Source organism: Cydia pomonella, chromosome 3 (assembly GCF_033807575.1).
Source record: "Cydia pomonella isolate Wapato2018A chromosome 3, ilCydPomo1, whole genome shotgun sequence".
In the NCBI taxonomy this organism is placed as follows: domain Eukaryota; kingdom Metazoa; phylum Arthropoda; class Insecta; order Lepidoptera; family Tortricidae; genus Cydia; species Cydia pomonella.
The window spans coordinates 10734848-10751381 of NC_084705.1; the positions used below are offsets into that span (position 1 = coordinate 10734848).

At 33.9% G+C, this 16534-nt stretch overlaps 1 protein-coding gene across 8 annotated transcripts in view; it reads right to left on the reverse strand.

The window, feature by feature from the left end:
* The window catches only part of LOC133516041 (uncharacterized), a 90453-nt gene extending 82753 nt beyond the window's left edge, over positions 1 to 7700 (reverse strand). For 2 of the 8 annotated variants that reach the window (XM_061848741.1, XM_061848740.1), the window contains exon 1: positions 125 to 570. In XM_061848741.1, the coding sequence (XP_061704725.1) occupies positions 125 to 278 (154 nt within the window). In that variant the 5' untranslated portion in view covers positions 279 to 570. Of the gene's footprint in view, positions 1 to 124; positions 571 to 3020; positions 3084 to 3224; positions 3465 to 6983; positions 7003 to 7683 lie in introns of those variants that run through there. The other 6 variants (XM_061848750.1, XM_061848751.1, XM_061848747.1 and 3 more) reach the window with 5 other exon arrangements.
* Between the last annotated feature and the right edge of the window lie 8834 nt (positions 7701 to 16534).

The following is a 16534-nucleotide window of genomic DNA, read 5'->3' on the forward strand; positions in this document are numbered from 1 at the left end:
AATCCGCGTATCAAACCAATCAACGACTGATAAGGTTTCGGTTTTAATTACGAAAATAAAGAACGTAAAACCATGTTTTTTTTAACTTTTCTGTAAAATATCCTTCTGTTAAAATTGTACATACCTTTACGACGCCTACGTCTTCTTTTACGTCGCCTTTTTTCTTTCATTTCACGTTTGTTAACATAATTTACGTTTACAGTGTCCTTAACTCCTGAATTTGTAGTCATCGCTAGTTCACATAATTTACCGAAAATGCACAACACTAAACCAATCATATTCACTGTTCCACAGTACACCAAGTTAAGTAAAGTCTTATTTTTATTTTGTACACAGGTTTCTTTACTGTCGATTCAGTATTTACTAGCGTCGCTTTTGTATATTTTTTGCCATATACTTCCGAGTTCCACATAACCTTCGTTGATGACAAACACAATAAACTGTACTGTTAAGTAACAGTTGGTTAAACACTAAGATTATCCGAGCAGGTTCACTATTTGTGAGTTCTTAATAGACCTCTTATCTATAGGTTATCTGCATCACTCACAACACAAGTCGTCCGAGAGGCGAGCACATTACTGAGACTATGCATCTCGTAATAGGCACATAGTTATGTTAGAAGTAAACACTCCAAGGAACCTTGACGTGATTTCTTTATAAGGATAAAAATACACACATCAGTATCATACGTGGCTAAGTAAAAAGTTGTTCGAGCCGAGCTGGTAAAACGCCATTGCCTCACAATATTAGGTAGACTTGAGATACCGCATATTTAATATTTGATTTGGAAAACGTCATCTCGGGTTTAAATTAATTTTTCAATGTAAAGTGATTATTTTTTGTAACACTCAAAATTACCCCTGTCCAATATTTAGATAGCGCCAATGCATCTGGTACTTAGTCACATTTTTTACACGATATTATTTGCAATTACACTTCGCTAAATATATCTATCGCTTGTAACACTGTCGATATTACAGCTGCTATAATGAAGGGCAAGTCTCGAGTGACTCCATCGAAGGGTTAAGTCTGTAGTCTGTACGTATTGAGAAACCTATCATGTGTTATTACATGAGTTTTAAGCTACTGAAAATAAGGAAGAGAATTAACTGCTTATCGATTTTACGAAGTTTAGCTAGGTACTCTACCGGTAATCAGGGAGCAACGTATTGTGCGTGCTTTCTAGTCGCACGTGTCTGGAGTTTTAAGTGTTATCCTTTTGTTATGAAATAGAAAATCACTCATTTATCAAACGGGTCACGATCAAGAAATCTAACATTTTGCGTTATTTAAGATACAGAAATAGTGAAATCTAAGTTTATAAAAACTGATCGCACGTACAATCGAAGTGTTAAGTAGGTACCTTTTAATTGTTTAGTGATACCGATAGTTGAGGCGCGATTTTATGAATCATTTATTGTAGATATACACATCATACGCATTCCCGTAAAATGACCGATTTTTTGCATTGCTACCTATTCGTATCTAAGTATTAACTATCGACTTATTATGTGCTTACTATGTTACACAAAAATATAAAACCAATAAACAAATAATTGAATCACGTTTTCTTGTTAATGAAAGCTTACAAGGACAAACGAACATCGAGTAACGAAAAATAAGAGCAAAAAAATTTCGTACATAGAGCTAGTGATTAATTCGCTCCATAATTTAAGCCGTCATGCGAAAATCCAATTTAGCATTTACTTCATGTGCGAGGGATGTCACAATTATGTTAATTTCAGATGCAGTGGCAGTCGTGACATCCGCACCGGTACTTGCATTCATGTTTTTAAAATTAATCACGCAAACTTAAAGAGCTTTCGGAAAAGATACAAAAAAAAATCAATTTATCTACTTATCCATTTTTTTATTTTTTTTATTTGAATCAAAAGAAGATTACAAAAAGCCTTAAACTACTAATCTGCCAAACTGCAGTACAGTTTGTTGGCAAAAAAAAACTTTGAAATCAGATGCCAAATATTATTATTACCAAGAAGTTACCAATTATTGAGTTTCTTTTATGTACTTACATTATCTACATTCGTTTCTTCTCGGTAAACGCGCTTTTATAAAATACCTTTAAAAGCGTTGCAATATAACACACCACCAATACCAATAAGCTAACTGTACATGGCATTTCTAATTTCTAATGGAAATATGACGTTTACGAGTATAATGATAATCCACACTTGGCTCTGACAAAGTTATTATTTCCGAGGACTACTACCTACAGAATAGCTTTTTTTTTAATTCTGTAAAAAGTCAACGCATCGCTTATCTGAGGTCTTAATTTATTTTATTTTTATTTATACTCGTAGTACTGAGAAATAATACTTGCCACTTTATATTTACAACTTTTGTGTGAAAACATGAAGGACAAGAATTTATAGATTTTGTGAGAACTACACATATTTAATAACACGAATAAAGCGGCATCGGGATATGTTTTTTTTCGGTTTAAAATATGAAATATTACTTACTGCATGATACTAAATACGTGTCTAAACTAAACACGAAACTTGAGGGAATGAAGCCATTGATATTTAATTTTCGGTTTAGTACTCGTATTTGTATACTTTTGGCTTTGTATACCTACTTACCTGCTTGGCCAAATGACTTACATAATATTTTATAAATCCTTAAGAGTGAAGAATAGCTTTGCGATCCTAACTAAATAACGGTACTTTTTCTATGAAATTCCATTTCGGAAGAAAACGGTTTCCACTAACTGAATTTTAAAGAATCACTTTGATTTGGATGTCGATCGCTTCAGCATAATATATTTTAGGTTTATAGGGTTCGCTTTAAAAAAACATAATTTATTGTATTGTATTGCAAACTTTGAAAAAAAAGGAATACCTTTAAAGCTAGTTTTTCATTGTCAATAATATACTAAAAATCATGAATAAAGTGGAAAAACATTTTCTTATTTTGTATGGAGGACTACGTACACTTCTCTTTTAAATACAGTGAGTGCTGAATATGTATAAAATATGTAATAAAGTATCGCAACTTACCCAGCATCCTGTTGACTTCTCCTTTTTCAGTCATCGTCGTCGATGCCTTTCATGGTTCGATACCTGTAGAACAGTAATCATTTAATAACGTAACTAATGTAATACCTACTAACAGCATGTATTCCTATAAATAGGTAGTCTTACAATTTCCGTAATCTTTAACCAAACGGAAACGATTAGTCATTAACAGGGTACAATCTTTACCTAAATCTATGGTTCCGGACTTCAAAGTACGAGCACAACACAATCACAGATTGGCACTATATCTACACGGAACTTTAACAATCGTTTAAAACGAATACTGCATAGTCAACGTTTAAAACATAACACATTTCACTCAAAAACTATACATTATTTTGTTTAAAACGGGAAATATTGTAAAGATTTTTCATATTGCGATAGAGCCATCTCTGCGAGGGTTGGAAGGCTGCCGCGCGGAAATGCACGAAGCCCCCCGACTGCCGCCGAATGCAAATATCACGCAGGGACGCACTTGGAATATTGAAGTGTTTCTAAATCCAGGAACTGTGACGTAAAATAAAGTAAGAGACTTGTAAGTAACATTTAATGTTATAATTTTGGTAAATATTATTTTTATTCTGATTAAGTACTTATGCTGTTATGTTTATAGGTACTTTTTTCTATATATTTTAAATGCATTAAAATAATATAACAACATAAGTGTCATAACCAAACATTGGATCCGAATATTCCGAATATGTTGCAGGTAAGTAGTATAAGTTTACAAAAAATTGTGTCAGGTAAACCGTTGTTACTTTTAGTTAATACCAATAACATTAACTGAACCATCCAACTAAATCAACTAAAACAACAAATCTTAAAAGGAAACAGGTTATTTCCCTTTTTATTGTTTTTTTTTATCAATTATTACATTCTTAATTGTGACTAAAATAGTACCTATCTGAAATAATAATAAAAAAATGCAGTATTTAAATCCGGTCATATTTTTTTGTTACTGAATTCGTCCCTGTTAAATAAAGTACTTCCATCCTGCAGTGGGGTCGCTCGCCATATTTTCCACGCATGCGCCTTAATTTTCATGTTCGGGGTAATCACTAGGCATGGCATGGTTACGTCGCTAGTGTTGCTAGTGTCAAATAAAAAAAAGAAGAATATGCAGGTACCGTGTTGCATTTAACCGTTTAGCTATTTTTTTACATTTGTATTAATTGTCATTATTTATAGAATGAATAACATAGAAATATATATTTTGTATAGTATGATGCCGGCCTAGTAGAGGTGCATTGACAGCAATGCAAGGGTCGATATCGTGACGTCACGCCATTGAGAGCAGGTCATGCGTAATATACTCGTATATCAGATCAGTATTGTAACATTAATGTAGCAAATATCCAGTTTAAAATATTCTTAGAAACATCGCTTTAATTACTGATATAAATTAGCTATTAAGAAATTTAATTTTACGTTATATTATTGTAAGTAATATTCAAGTGTGCCTAGCTCCCATGCACTTTGGTTTAACACTAATCCTCGGTCGCCCTAGATTTTCAACTTTGCTCTTACGATTGTGTAGGCGTTTAATTTCCCTGTCGGGCACAGTTAGGTACATTTTACATTCGACGGCGACGTGGAAAGAGTTAGCTGGGCTATGTGATCTAATTTAATAGGTATAGTCGCCAGTAATGCATGAAAAATATAAAACTGATATAGAATTAATATTTTTATAATAAAATTAATTATTTATTCTCTTTTTAACAGTTCCAATAAAAAAGAAAATTAAACAAATATTAGAGAAGTGCCAAGTCATATGGTATGAATGTATTTACACAGCATGGTATGTGTCCAATAAAACTGACATTGAGTACCTAAACTCTGATATGGGATCTCAAAAGTACAAATAATAGGTATCGACAAATAGTTTGCTTTAATAGAGTTTGGTTTTTATAATCTCGAATATAATTGTAATTTTATGTTGTGTAATTTTGTTTTATGTCGTATGTAATAACTAACTATAATTTATAATTGTAATGTTATGTTGTGTTATTTTGTTTTGTGTCGTATGTAATAACTAACCATAATTTATCATTATAATTTTATGTTGTGTAACGTAACCATAATTTAAATATCATGTTACATAAAAATATTGTATCTACCTAATTGTACCTATACTAATTAACACACTATGGAACCCGGTTTGCAATAAATACTTCAATTAGAAGATCCGTTGCGCGGGTTTTAAACTTTAATCTCATTACTCTAGAAATATACTTATGTTTACAATTTTGTTCGTCAGACCCTCGGCTAACTATATTATCATTATCACTACCTATTTTGTGCTATAATTATACTGCTATGATATACAGGTGGGATTACAGAAAATGAATGAAAATATAGTCTAGTTTCCGTGTACTTAAGTACCTACATTCTTTCATGGATTTTGTCCTTTTGTAGAATGTGTAAAAATTCAATATAAAATCCACAAATTTGGGGTAGCCCCTCTTAAGTTATATGTTTGTACCTATAGATGAAGGCATTGCTGTGTGTATATTATTTTTCATTTCTCATACTCTGAAAGTGCATTATTGTTGTTTTAGGAAGTGAGCAGAAAGTGATACATTTCTGGACTATAGCATTTTACGTACATTCCAAGTGTGTTTTTCAAATATTTTTACGATAAGCAATTAAAACTTGGTTTCAATGGATTTGTTGAACAATTCTGATATTTAAGTAGTAATTACACATTTCATAAATAACGATACTTTTACCTAAATTGTTAACTGAAAATACCCTTAAGAAGTACTATGTAAGTTTATACTCGTACTTAATCATGTTTTAATAATTCGCCCCCATAAACACGGCTTTACCTTTCAGACCATGTTGTCAAACAGTTCGACGGTCTTAAGTATATTGAGGTATTGTGCAATAGTTATTAACAACAGACTTTAAAAAAAACATTAACCCACGCATTATCAACGTCCCTATTTAACTAAAGGAATCGATAACATTTCGCGGATTGTGTTGCGAATGTTGGTGCACTTGCTGCGTAGTTTTTTTTCCTTATTATCTTGTACAATAAACGAAAAAAGCCTTAAGTATATACGAGTTTAAATAACTTAAAACGTAGGCAGGCCTTAGTCATTCAATCGGTTCTTAATTGACGTTAACAAATGCGCAGACATCAGTATCTGCTAGTACATATTGCCGGCAATAGAGTACAATCATATATATACCTTATGTCGGTTCATCAAGGACCAAATTCCAGTGACACTTGCTACATTTGTTTATGGAGGGATATATCACAGTACTTATAGTTAATTATTACGTATATATAGGCGAGTATGGTTCATGTACCTAGATGGCTTCAAGGCCATCCACCTGCCTCATAAGGATCCTCCATATTTTGATGTAGATCTGTTCCAGGTAGGTTAGCTATTGGACAAGGCCGTAACGTCCAATAAGTAACGTCACACTATTTTCGACAAGTTTTTTAAATGCATTTGTTTGTCCGAACAACTTTATGAACAAGATAATATTTAGGAGATGGTTTATTTTACCAGTACCAGAATAAGGTACGCCTAACTAGGTATTATGTTTTCAGTGAGTTTAAAACTTATTCGTAATAGGTACCTACCTTTTACCATACCTCCCATACAACTTATTATTATTAAGTAAGCAAACTGATGTATGGAGTGAGCAGAGCACTCTAAGCTTAGGTACTTATTTCTCCATGGATATGCTGATGTAGTCAGTCAGGATAATATACTTATAACCATAAGCCTAACTCTGATACGATACAATGTTGCTATGTTTATTTAATTGGGAGGTACAATGTGGAATATCTATAGTGATGGTTGGTTCTAGATAAAATGTTTAAACATCGTTTATTAAATAACAATACCCAGTTGAGTGAGTATAACTATTAGTGAACAATTAGTCAGATACAATTTGTTATCATCTTTCTGTTATCACGACTAACCCTACCTGATAAGATAGACGACAGTTGATAATATCAAAACTAAAAACTGCAGATTTCACTTCACTTTTATAACAAACTGAAAACCTCTGGGAATGCACGAAAACACCGATCCGTAGCAACGAATGATTCAAGCGAACTAACTCGTTAAGGATATGTATTTGGCAAGAGTTTGAAACTACTTATGTCGGAGCCAAACTAAACCATAGTGCATTCTAGATTGAATTGCATGTCCTACGCCTGAAACGAAGTCATTCAAACTTGTTCCACCGAAACGCAAACAGATAGCATTAATTAACGTTGCCGAATACTTGTTCATTTGAAATAGGTTCAATTACACAACATATATAGGGAAGCAAGTTAGGTTGTGTTAATTCACGTGCCGATGTAACATATAACTTTATACACTTGTCAAAAATACATCACGGTTTGCATTTTGTACAGTTTTGACTTTCTTGTGTGAAAATGCATAGAATAGTGTACTTGTTATTTTTACATATTAAAAGCCAAAAATATTAGTTTAGATTGCATTGTAATTAACTATCATTACAGTACCTACAATTAAATACAAACGTTATCAAAATAGTTATCTAGAGCTAGAAACGAATTTAACTATTATCTTTGAAGGTTAGCTCGTTTAATGCACAAGTAAACATTATGCAGTGAGAAGTGTTAGAACTAATGATAATAATTACACGCGTAACGAACTTGTAGCTTGTTGCTACCGCGTGGAGCAGCGCGCGGCCCGAACGATTCTCTACTGTGTTATTTTAGAGCTGGCTCTAGCTTCGACCATGAAAATCATCGCAGAGGTGTAGCACTTAGGTATTCATGTAGCCACTAGCGCCGGACAATGTCGTTCATTGACTGCGTTGCCTAATTTGAGCTAGCCATTAGTTTTTAAGCAAAAGCGTAACAAATTAGTTTTTCGCGTCATATGTTACACTTTCAAGAGAAACTTGAGTTATAAAGACATGTGATAAATAATGAACTATATGGTTTTTCTTGTGAAATATAAGGTTATTTTGGCGAATCATCAAAGCTTGCTAATCTGTGTAAATTTGTATAGGTACTTACATAGAAAGTTTACATTTTGCTTCATGGGGAATCGATAATGGTAACCATATTAAGAATTACCTACTTACGATATCACAAGCTTACGATATCCAAAAGCAGTGAGAATTACGCCTCTTAAAACAGATGAATATTTATATTTTTTCTTAGCCTATTTGAGTGTCCCACTGCTGGGCAAAGGCCTCTCCCCTAGTTCTCCATAATTCCCGATTTTGTACTTCCTCCGGCCAGTTCTAAAGGAATTATTTTATTTTACGAAAAATGGCATCATCAAGAAAATAATTGAATTGAATATACGTCGTCAATCTATTCTTGTTGATATGAAATAAGATAAATAATAAACTTACTTAATTTAAAGGATGTGTGCGGTATTGTAGTTTTTGTATATATTTAATATATATTATAGAATGTATCTGTATTTAGTTGTATATATGTGTATATATTTGTTGTAGTCATATACCATTACATGTATATTTTTGGTTGAAATACCTTTTTTATTTAATCTTTTTTTGCGCCACTTTGTACAGTACGGATGTCTACCGTCTCCAATTCTCCCTCAATTGCTCAAAGGTTAACTGGAAGATATCCCTTAAAGGGATAAGTTCGCTTTTGTACTACTTAATGATGAGTGTTTTATTTCCTGTTTTGTTTTCATTTCTGTACAATAAAGAGTTTTACTACTACTACTACTACTACTACTACTACTACTTACTTATACATATTATGTGACCTACATTCTTATTAAGGAAGTGCACTGTACGACACGGCCTCTACGTCAAATGCTAATATCAATAGCAATTATCATTTGGTTATCATTATGATATGTACATTACGCCTCAGGAAATAGTACCCGTGGTGTTAATCACGTAGGACATTAAAATTGTTATATTAGTAATAACTTTTGGCAATATTCGGATAGTAGGTTTGTATAGCGAAAGAGCTAAGAAAAATGTAGAGACAAAATCATTACACCATTTAAAAATCGCGTCAATATTATTAAAAATAATGATTCTCATATGCTATGAATTTAAAAGGTTGCAAATTTATCAGAACCAGTATTCTTACCCCGAGTTTGACACTGACATATTCGCTAGCGACTGCGTAAACCAACTTACAAATGTATCTTCCTCATACTGACATTGTCGCTAGCGTTTAAGGCCGCGTAAATTAAATTAAATGAAAATCTTTATTTCAGGCAGTTGCCTGAAAGAAGATTTTTCACTAGTTAGTGACCCATAGATAATTACCTTAACTAGCTTATACATATTATGGTGGCAGTGTCTCACGGGTGTCGTCGATCCGAGATTTAGGGATTACTCTGGATGCTAAACTCTCCTTTGTTGAACACATATGAGATGGCAACATAGCTTGACGTACATAGTAGGTGTTAATAATTTAGAAATATTGATACGCAATTGCAACTAGTTTAAAAGGTATCCTTTCTAAGAAATGGATGAGTAGTCAAACAAAGATCTGCTCTGTTAAAATAAACAACAAAACGGAGACCAACAATTAGAAAGGTCTAATTTATGATCTGCTTTCCCAATATTTATTTAAAGGCAATAAAATGCTAGCAAATATCACGTTACTGTACACAAGATCAAACTAATCTAGCATCTCGGCACATGACCTTACGGTTCATAACGCAATACGTATCGATATCTACCGTGGTTCTTTCAAATGATTTCAGGCAAACAACATGTGCTCGACACTCTGCGTCTGCTACGGGCGTTGGTGCATGGCGCTTAAAATTCCTTTCGAGAGCGAGAGGAGCGAGGCAGTACCAGCTTCCTGATGACGCCATGCGTTGGAAGGAGACAGCGCGAACGCGTCATGTGCGAGCGATGCAATGCGAGTCACAGTAAGAAGGAGCGAGACGGCGCACTTGCAAGGAGACGTCGAAAACCCCCGGAGGGGTGTCGAGTGGAAATGACTCTTGTTACATTATACCTAAGGTTAAGATAATATGTAGATAATAAAGTTGTAGTTGTTTAAGTTGGCCAAGTGAGTTAATGATGGGACACTCTGATCTTAGACCCGGCAAGGAGAAGTGTTTCCGACTGAGTTTAAATTGTCTCGACAATATTAGTAACAGTAGTAAAATACTTTATTGTACACAAATAATATATTATTAGCAGTACTTGTAAAAGTGGTTCCCGTTCTTGGCGACATAATCCAGTTAAGTACCTAGGGTGTTGTTCTTGAAGCTAATATGTATAAGTTCCTGTTCATGAGGTTTACACAATTAACCGCCCAAGTTGCATTTTATCAAATGACAGCATATTTAACCCTTGCAAGTTCAATTCTTGCTTGATAATCTGAATTCATTGTTGCGGCGATTCTAGAGAATTAGTAGCAGATTAATCAGTGAATTACCTTAGTTAAGATGCTCTAGTGAGCTCACTTATTTTGTATGATCTATTTTGAACTTATAACATCTTATGTATGATGAGACAATTAATGTTAAATAAATGCCTAAATGAGTTCGATTCTCAATATTATTATATATTATGATTATTGCTCAACACAAAGGTCTCTACAGATATTTTGATATAAGTAAATTGCCGATGGAAATTCCTGATATTGTATCATTCATCTCATGTAGATTGAATTTAACATGTACATCTTAACTAGTTACTCACCTAAACTGTGTATACTGTCTTGGAAATTTCGGTTGATAATGTTACGAGTTATTGTATCGTTACCGTATTAAAGTGCATAAGCACAGATGTAATCATATGTACCAATTTAGATGATTAAGGGTCAAATCTTGGTTTTTCTGGGTTTTTACTTGATTTGACGAGCTGACGACGAATGTAATTCTCCCAGATAGGTATGAGCGTTAATTTATATTGTATAAAGACGTCATCAAATACTGATTATGTTTCAAATAATAAAGGCATAGTTTGTATTGCATATATGTATTCCCGCAGTGTAAAATTTACGAGTTTGCATTCATATCCATATAATTGGCTTTGCGTAATTGATGCCTTATAGTTTATTTTCATAGGAACGCACCATACCTAATAAAATTGCGATAATAAATATCAATTATATAAATCGCCATGCGCCTTTCTCTATCGACACCCCAAAGTAGTTCAGACCTCTTCTATACAACAGTGGTTACATCCAATTACTGATCTTTAATATCCAAAGTTTAAAGTATGGTATATTTAATCAACCCCAATACCATCCCACGTGGCGCTGCGTGACCAGGATTCTAGATTTTGTGTCAAGAAATATAATAGACACAACTAGAACAGAACCTTTAAAAAAAAATCAAACACAACGTAGGAAACTTAAATTTTATTTTATATTGAATATGACGATCACTATGTTCATATACCTATCAAGAGTCTGAAGGTCTGAGAGGGGCGTTATAGGGATAATAAACTCCAGTTAAAATCATTAGTTAGTATGAGGTTTGTTATGAACTTTTATAATCAAAAATTCCAAGACAGTGTACCTACTTTTACATCATTGAATTTTATTTTGTGTGTGTTTTGTGTACAGTGATGTGGGTATTTAGAGCTAGATTGAAATTTAAATAGTCAATTGTAATTTAAAATATTATCTCCCTAATTTAGATTAGAACCTACAATTCGCTTGAAAATTTAAGGGTTGCTAATAGGCGAGAAATAGGTACCCAAGCAACGTAAATAAGCCGAGAAGAAGTATTTCGACTGAGGCGAGTCATTACAGCAACTTTAGTCTAAAGATTGGAGAGGGGTAATCTATAAAAAGGTTTTTCCCTAATTCAGATTAAATAGCTTGGCCTAGTGTATTATTGAGCGTATTTTACATTCCCAGCAGATAATTAAGTTTAATATACAGCGTTTAATTATTTCGTTCCTTGAACTGTCTATTCGTAGCGAGATGTCCGGACAACAATATGAATAGAGGACCTACCTGGAACATTCAATATTAGGTATTGGTTGAGTGCAATAATGGCCTTGTATAAACATCGACCTTAGGACGTAATAAAATAGAATTACTGATAGTTGGCTTTTATGGGTTAAACAGGCGTGGTATATTATAATTGTTGACTAGAGAGTGAAATAAATAGATCGTGATTTGATGTTGACGATAAGTAAATTTGATTATTGAGCAGATTCGTAGTTTTATGGTGGAGAAGACCGAGTCGGTTATTGTGGTGTTACGTAGATAAATTTTGTAGAGATGAGCTGAGGTCAATGTTATTATTTTATTAAAGTTTGACAAAGTTAAATCAAAATCGCTCATAAAGAACCGAGTAGTATTCGTTCGTGAATGTAGATAATTTTGAGGTAGATCTTAATTGTGCATTGAACAATGGCCAAGGAATGCAATTCATAATTTATTCCAAAAGGCATGTACCTAGATGAATATGGACGTAGTAGATTGTAGTATGTATGTATGTCGCGAAGGGTATAAATATGGACGGATACTTTGTGAGCCGAGTACAAGCATAGTACAAGTCATTTTATGATTTAATACACTAGATGATGGTACATTTTATTAGCTTTGGTTAACGCTGTAATAGGGTACCTTCCAAAGCAGGTATAACCGTAAATAACCACGTGTTATAAATCACTAAAGATAAAGTCGAAACGAATATTCCACAGCCGCTCGAATTCTATAGAAACTTAGCTTTGAAGGATAAAAGTTGCAATTTGAGTTAAAATTATCAGTTACGAGTTTACGATATTAATTTAATTAGTAAAGAGAGGTGGACCACCCTCGTGGTAATATTATACATAAGTCACTTAACGTGTATAACAAGAGGATCAATCATGTATATCAGGCACGTAAGCAGTTCAGTTAGTTACCTAGAACTTAGTCTAACACAGAATTTTACACAAGTTAGCGGAAGTTTTATTCGCATATCAATAAATAGACGGACCGTTTAATATTATAGATACATACGCATCATTTATTACATTTGTCTTCTTGTAATGAGAGTTACCATATAATTAATTATTTGTCGTGGTTGTATTTCACACAAAATGCGTTTATATAAATATTTATATGTATACTAAAGATAACTATCACAAACTTATCATTTATTATTGCCCGTTTTAAAAGTTATTCCCTAGATAACAATGAAAGCCCATTTTTTGTACATATTCCGTTTTTGTAGTTGCAATTGTTTTAGAACGGACAACGAGAGGCAAATAAGCTGTCATTAGTGCGGTTGAACAGACAATAATAAGAAAAATATATATATAATTGATAATATGTGCCTGGCTTTAATAAGCGACTAGATTTGATCCTAGGTAGAAAAGCTCTGATGTGCATTGATAGTTATGATGCGATTAGAGGCAATACACGACGACGCTTTGGCCTGACTGTGAACGGCCTCTAATACGCCTCTTGGGCTCAATTTTAATTCACAAATATCTAATGTATATTATTTGCAATCATTGAGGGCTTTCAGCTATTAATTGTGGGGTTTAAGCCGTTACTACTGTAACCGCAGGCATAGGGACTCGATTAATTGTCAGTACACATCAAGGTTATACGGCCTGCGTAGAATAACCTGATCCATCTGAATTGAAGCGCTGAGGGTTGGCGCTGGCCACAAAAAAAAGTAATAGTAATGGTACCATTTAACATCAAACACAATCACAATCCAACATTATATAGTGCACCTGTGCACTCCGCTGACCCTCCATACAAATGCTACGTAGCTGTTGAATATAAACTGGACACAGGCTCTTCGTGGGTGGTGCAAACGGGATCGATTCTAGAAGTTTTGGCGTTGCAGATGACAAAGACCCGGTCTAGTCAATCAAACCTATTGTCATTTACGCTTAGGAGCACCTGTACCTGCGCCCCTCCTCTATTGGACGCAATAGAGCTAGGGAATTAAACAACTCTCGTAATAGACGAATGATATTTATAGCAGGTCATGTCCAGCTCCATGAGGAAATGACTCTGAAACGTGTGGTCAGGCCATTGTCTGTTCAAACTATTATTTCTTTAGCAAAAGTTCAATTGTCTTACTAAATTTTATAGACAAAGTTAAGACAACAGTATATACATCTCTACTATAACACAATTTAAAGACCCTGAAGAAAAACATAATTACAAAAGGGTTATGTTTTTATGAGTATAGACTTACTAAATAAAGTAAAAATATTTCACAAAATAGAGGAACGATATTTCATCATACTACAAGATATTTATATATCGTATCAGTTACAGTTTTGTCATAATTGGGATAACATGGACATGAAATAAGTTTGTTTTACATGCAGTTTTATGAAGCGAGATCTCTTGACAAAAAAATATAGGCATTATTAAATTGCCGGTAAATATAAACTTGATCGGTAAATAGATAATATCAGAAACGACCTATCTAAAGTGAAATTAACATACTAGAGGTATTATGTGTGAACCTTGTATGAAGGAATCTCTGGCCAGAGTATTGCGTGACTTTGTAAGGAGAAGGATGAATATATCTTGTAATATCTTAAAATCTTCACAGGTGACGGGTGAAATATTAAGATTGTATGGTGATGAATGAGTCAAGAGATCTTGTTGTTATAAACTGTAACTTACGGGCTCAGTAATTATTTTTAAATTAATTTATAATTATATAAACGTATAATGTTGAATATACAACGTTAATTAAATTCCTTTTCCACATAGGAACGACGTTCGAAGATTTCGTATTGAGAGGTATATTTTTAATTCGTTAAAGTTATGTAACGGCTTTAGTTAAAGTATACGATAATTTGTTATCTCTTAAGATAGCTAGCGCATAGAGGAGAGTCATTCATAGCCATAGTCAGGTAGTCCACTTAAGAGATGGGCGCTGGCGCTAGGTAGTTATTGTTCGGGTTTATGACCCACTTAGAATAGTAGGACCGCAGTAAAAGGGGCGCTTAACGCTATTGTATAGGGAAAAATAGTTTGAGGTTCTTGTGTTAGGCAGTGTTAGAGTTACAATAGGTTTATGATAGGGTTACGGGAGTAGGTCAAGAAGCTAGTTGATCGTATTATTTTTTGTTGTAGACGACCAAAAGGAGGGTTATATGTTTTGATCGACTACAAGAGAGGGGGGTGAGATGGCAACATAGCTTGACGTACATAGTAGGTGTTAATAATTTAGAAATATTGATACGCAATTGCAACTAGTTTAAAAGGTATCCTTTCTAAGAAATGGATGAGTAGTCAAACAAAGATCTGCTCTGTTAAAATAAACAACAAAACGGAGACCAACAATTAGAAAGGTCTAATTTATGATCTGCTTTCCCAATATTTATTTAAAGGCAATAAAATGCTAGCAAATATCACGTTACTGTACACAAGATCAAACTAATCTAGCATCTCGGCACATGACCTTACGGTTCATAACGCAATACGTATCGATATCTACCGTGGTTCTTTCAAATGATTTCAGGCAAACAACATGTGCTCGACACTCTGCGTCTGCTACGGGCGTTGGTGCATGGCGCTTAAAATTCCTTTCGAGAGCGAGAGGAGCGAGGCAGTACCAGCTTCCTGATGACGCCATGCGTTGGAAGGAGACAGCGCGAACGCGTCATGTGCGAGCGATGCAATGCGAGTCACAGTAAGAAGGAGCGAGACGGCGCACTTGCAAGGAGACGTCGAAAACCCCCGGAGGGGTGTCGAGTGGAAATGACTCTTGTTACATTATACCTAAGGTTAAGATAATATGTAGATAATAAAGTTGTAGTTGTTTAAGTTGGCCAAGTGAGTTAATGATGGGACACTCTGATCTTAGACCCGGCAAGGAGAAGTGTTTCCGACTGAGTTTAAATTGTCTCGACAATATTAGTAACAGTAGTAAAATACTTTATTGTACACAAATAATATATTATTAGCAGTACTTGTAAAAGTGGTTCCCGTTCTTGGCGACATAATCCAGTTAAGTTCCTGTTCATGAGGTTTACACAATTAACCGCCCAAGTTGCATTTTATCAAATGACAGCATATTTAACCCTTGCAAGTTCAATTCTTGCTTGATAATCTGAATTCATTGTTGCGGCGATTCTAGAGAATTAGTAGCAGATTAATCAGTGAATTACCTTAGTTAAGATGCTCTAGTGAGCTCACTTATTTTGTATGATCTATTTTGAACTTATAACATCTTATGTATGATGAGACAATTAATGTTAAATAAATGCCTAAATGAGTTCGATTCTCAATATTATTATATATTATGATTATTGCTCAACACAAAGGTCTCTACAGATATTTTGATATAAGTAAATTGCCGATGGAAATTCCTGATATTGTATCATTCATCTCATGTAGATTGAATTTAACATGTACATCTTAACTAGTTACTCACCTAAACTGTGTATACTGTCTTGGAAATTTCGGTTGATAATGTTACGAGTTATTGTATCGTTACCGTATTAAAGTGCATAAGCACAGATGTAATCATATGTACCAATTTAGATGATTAAGGGTCAAATCTTGGTTTTTCTGGGTTTTTACTTGATTTGACGAGCTGACGACGAATGTAATTCTC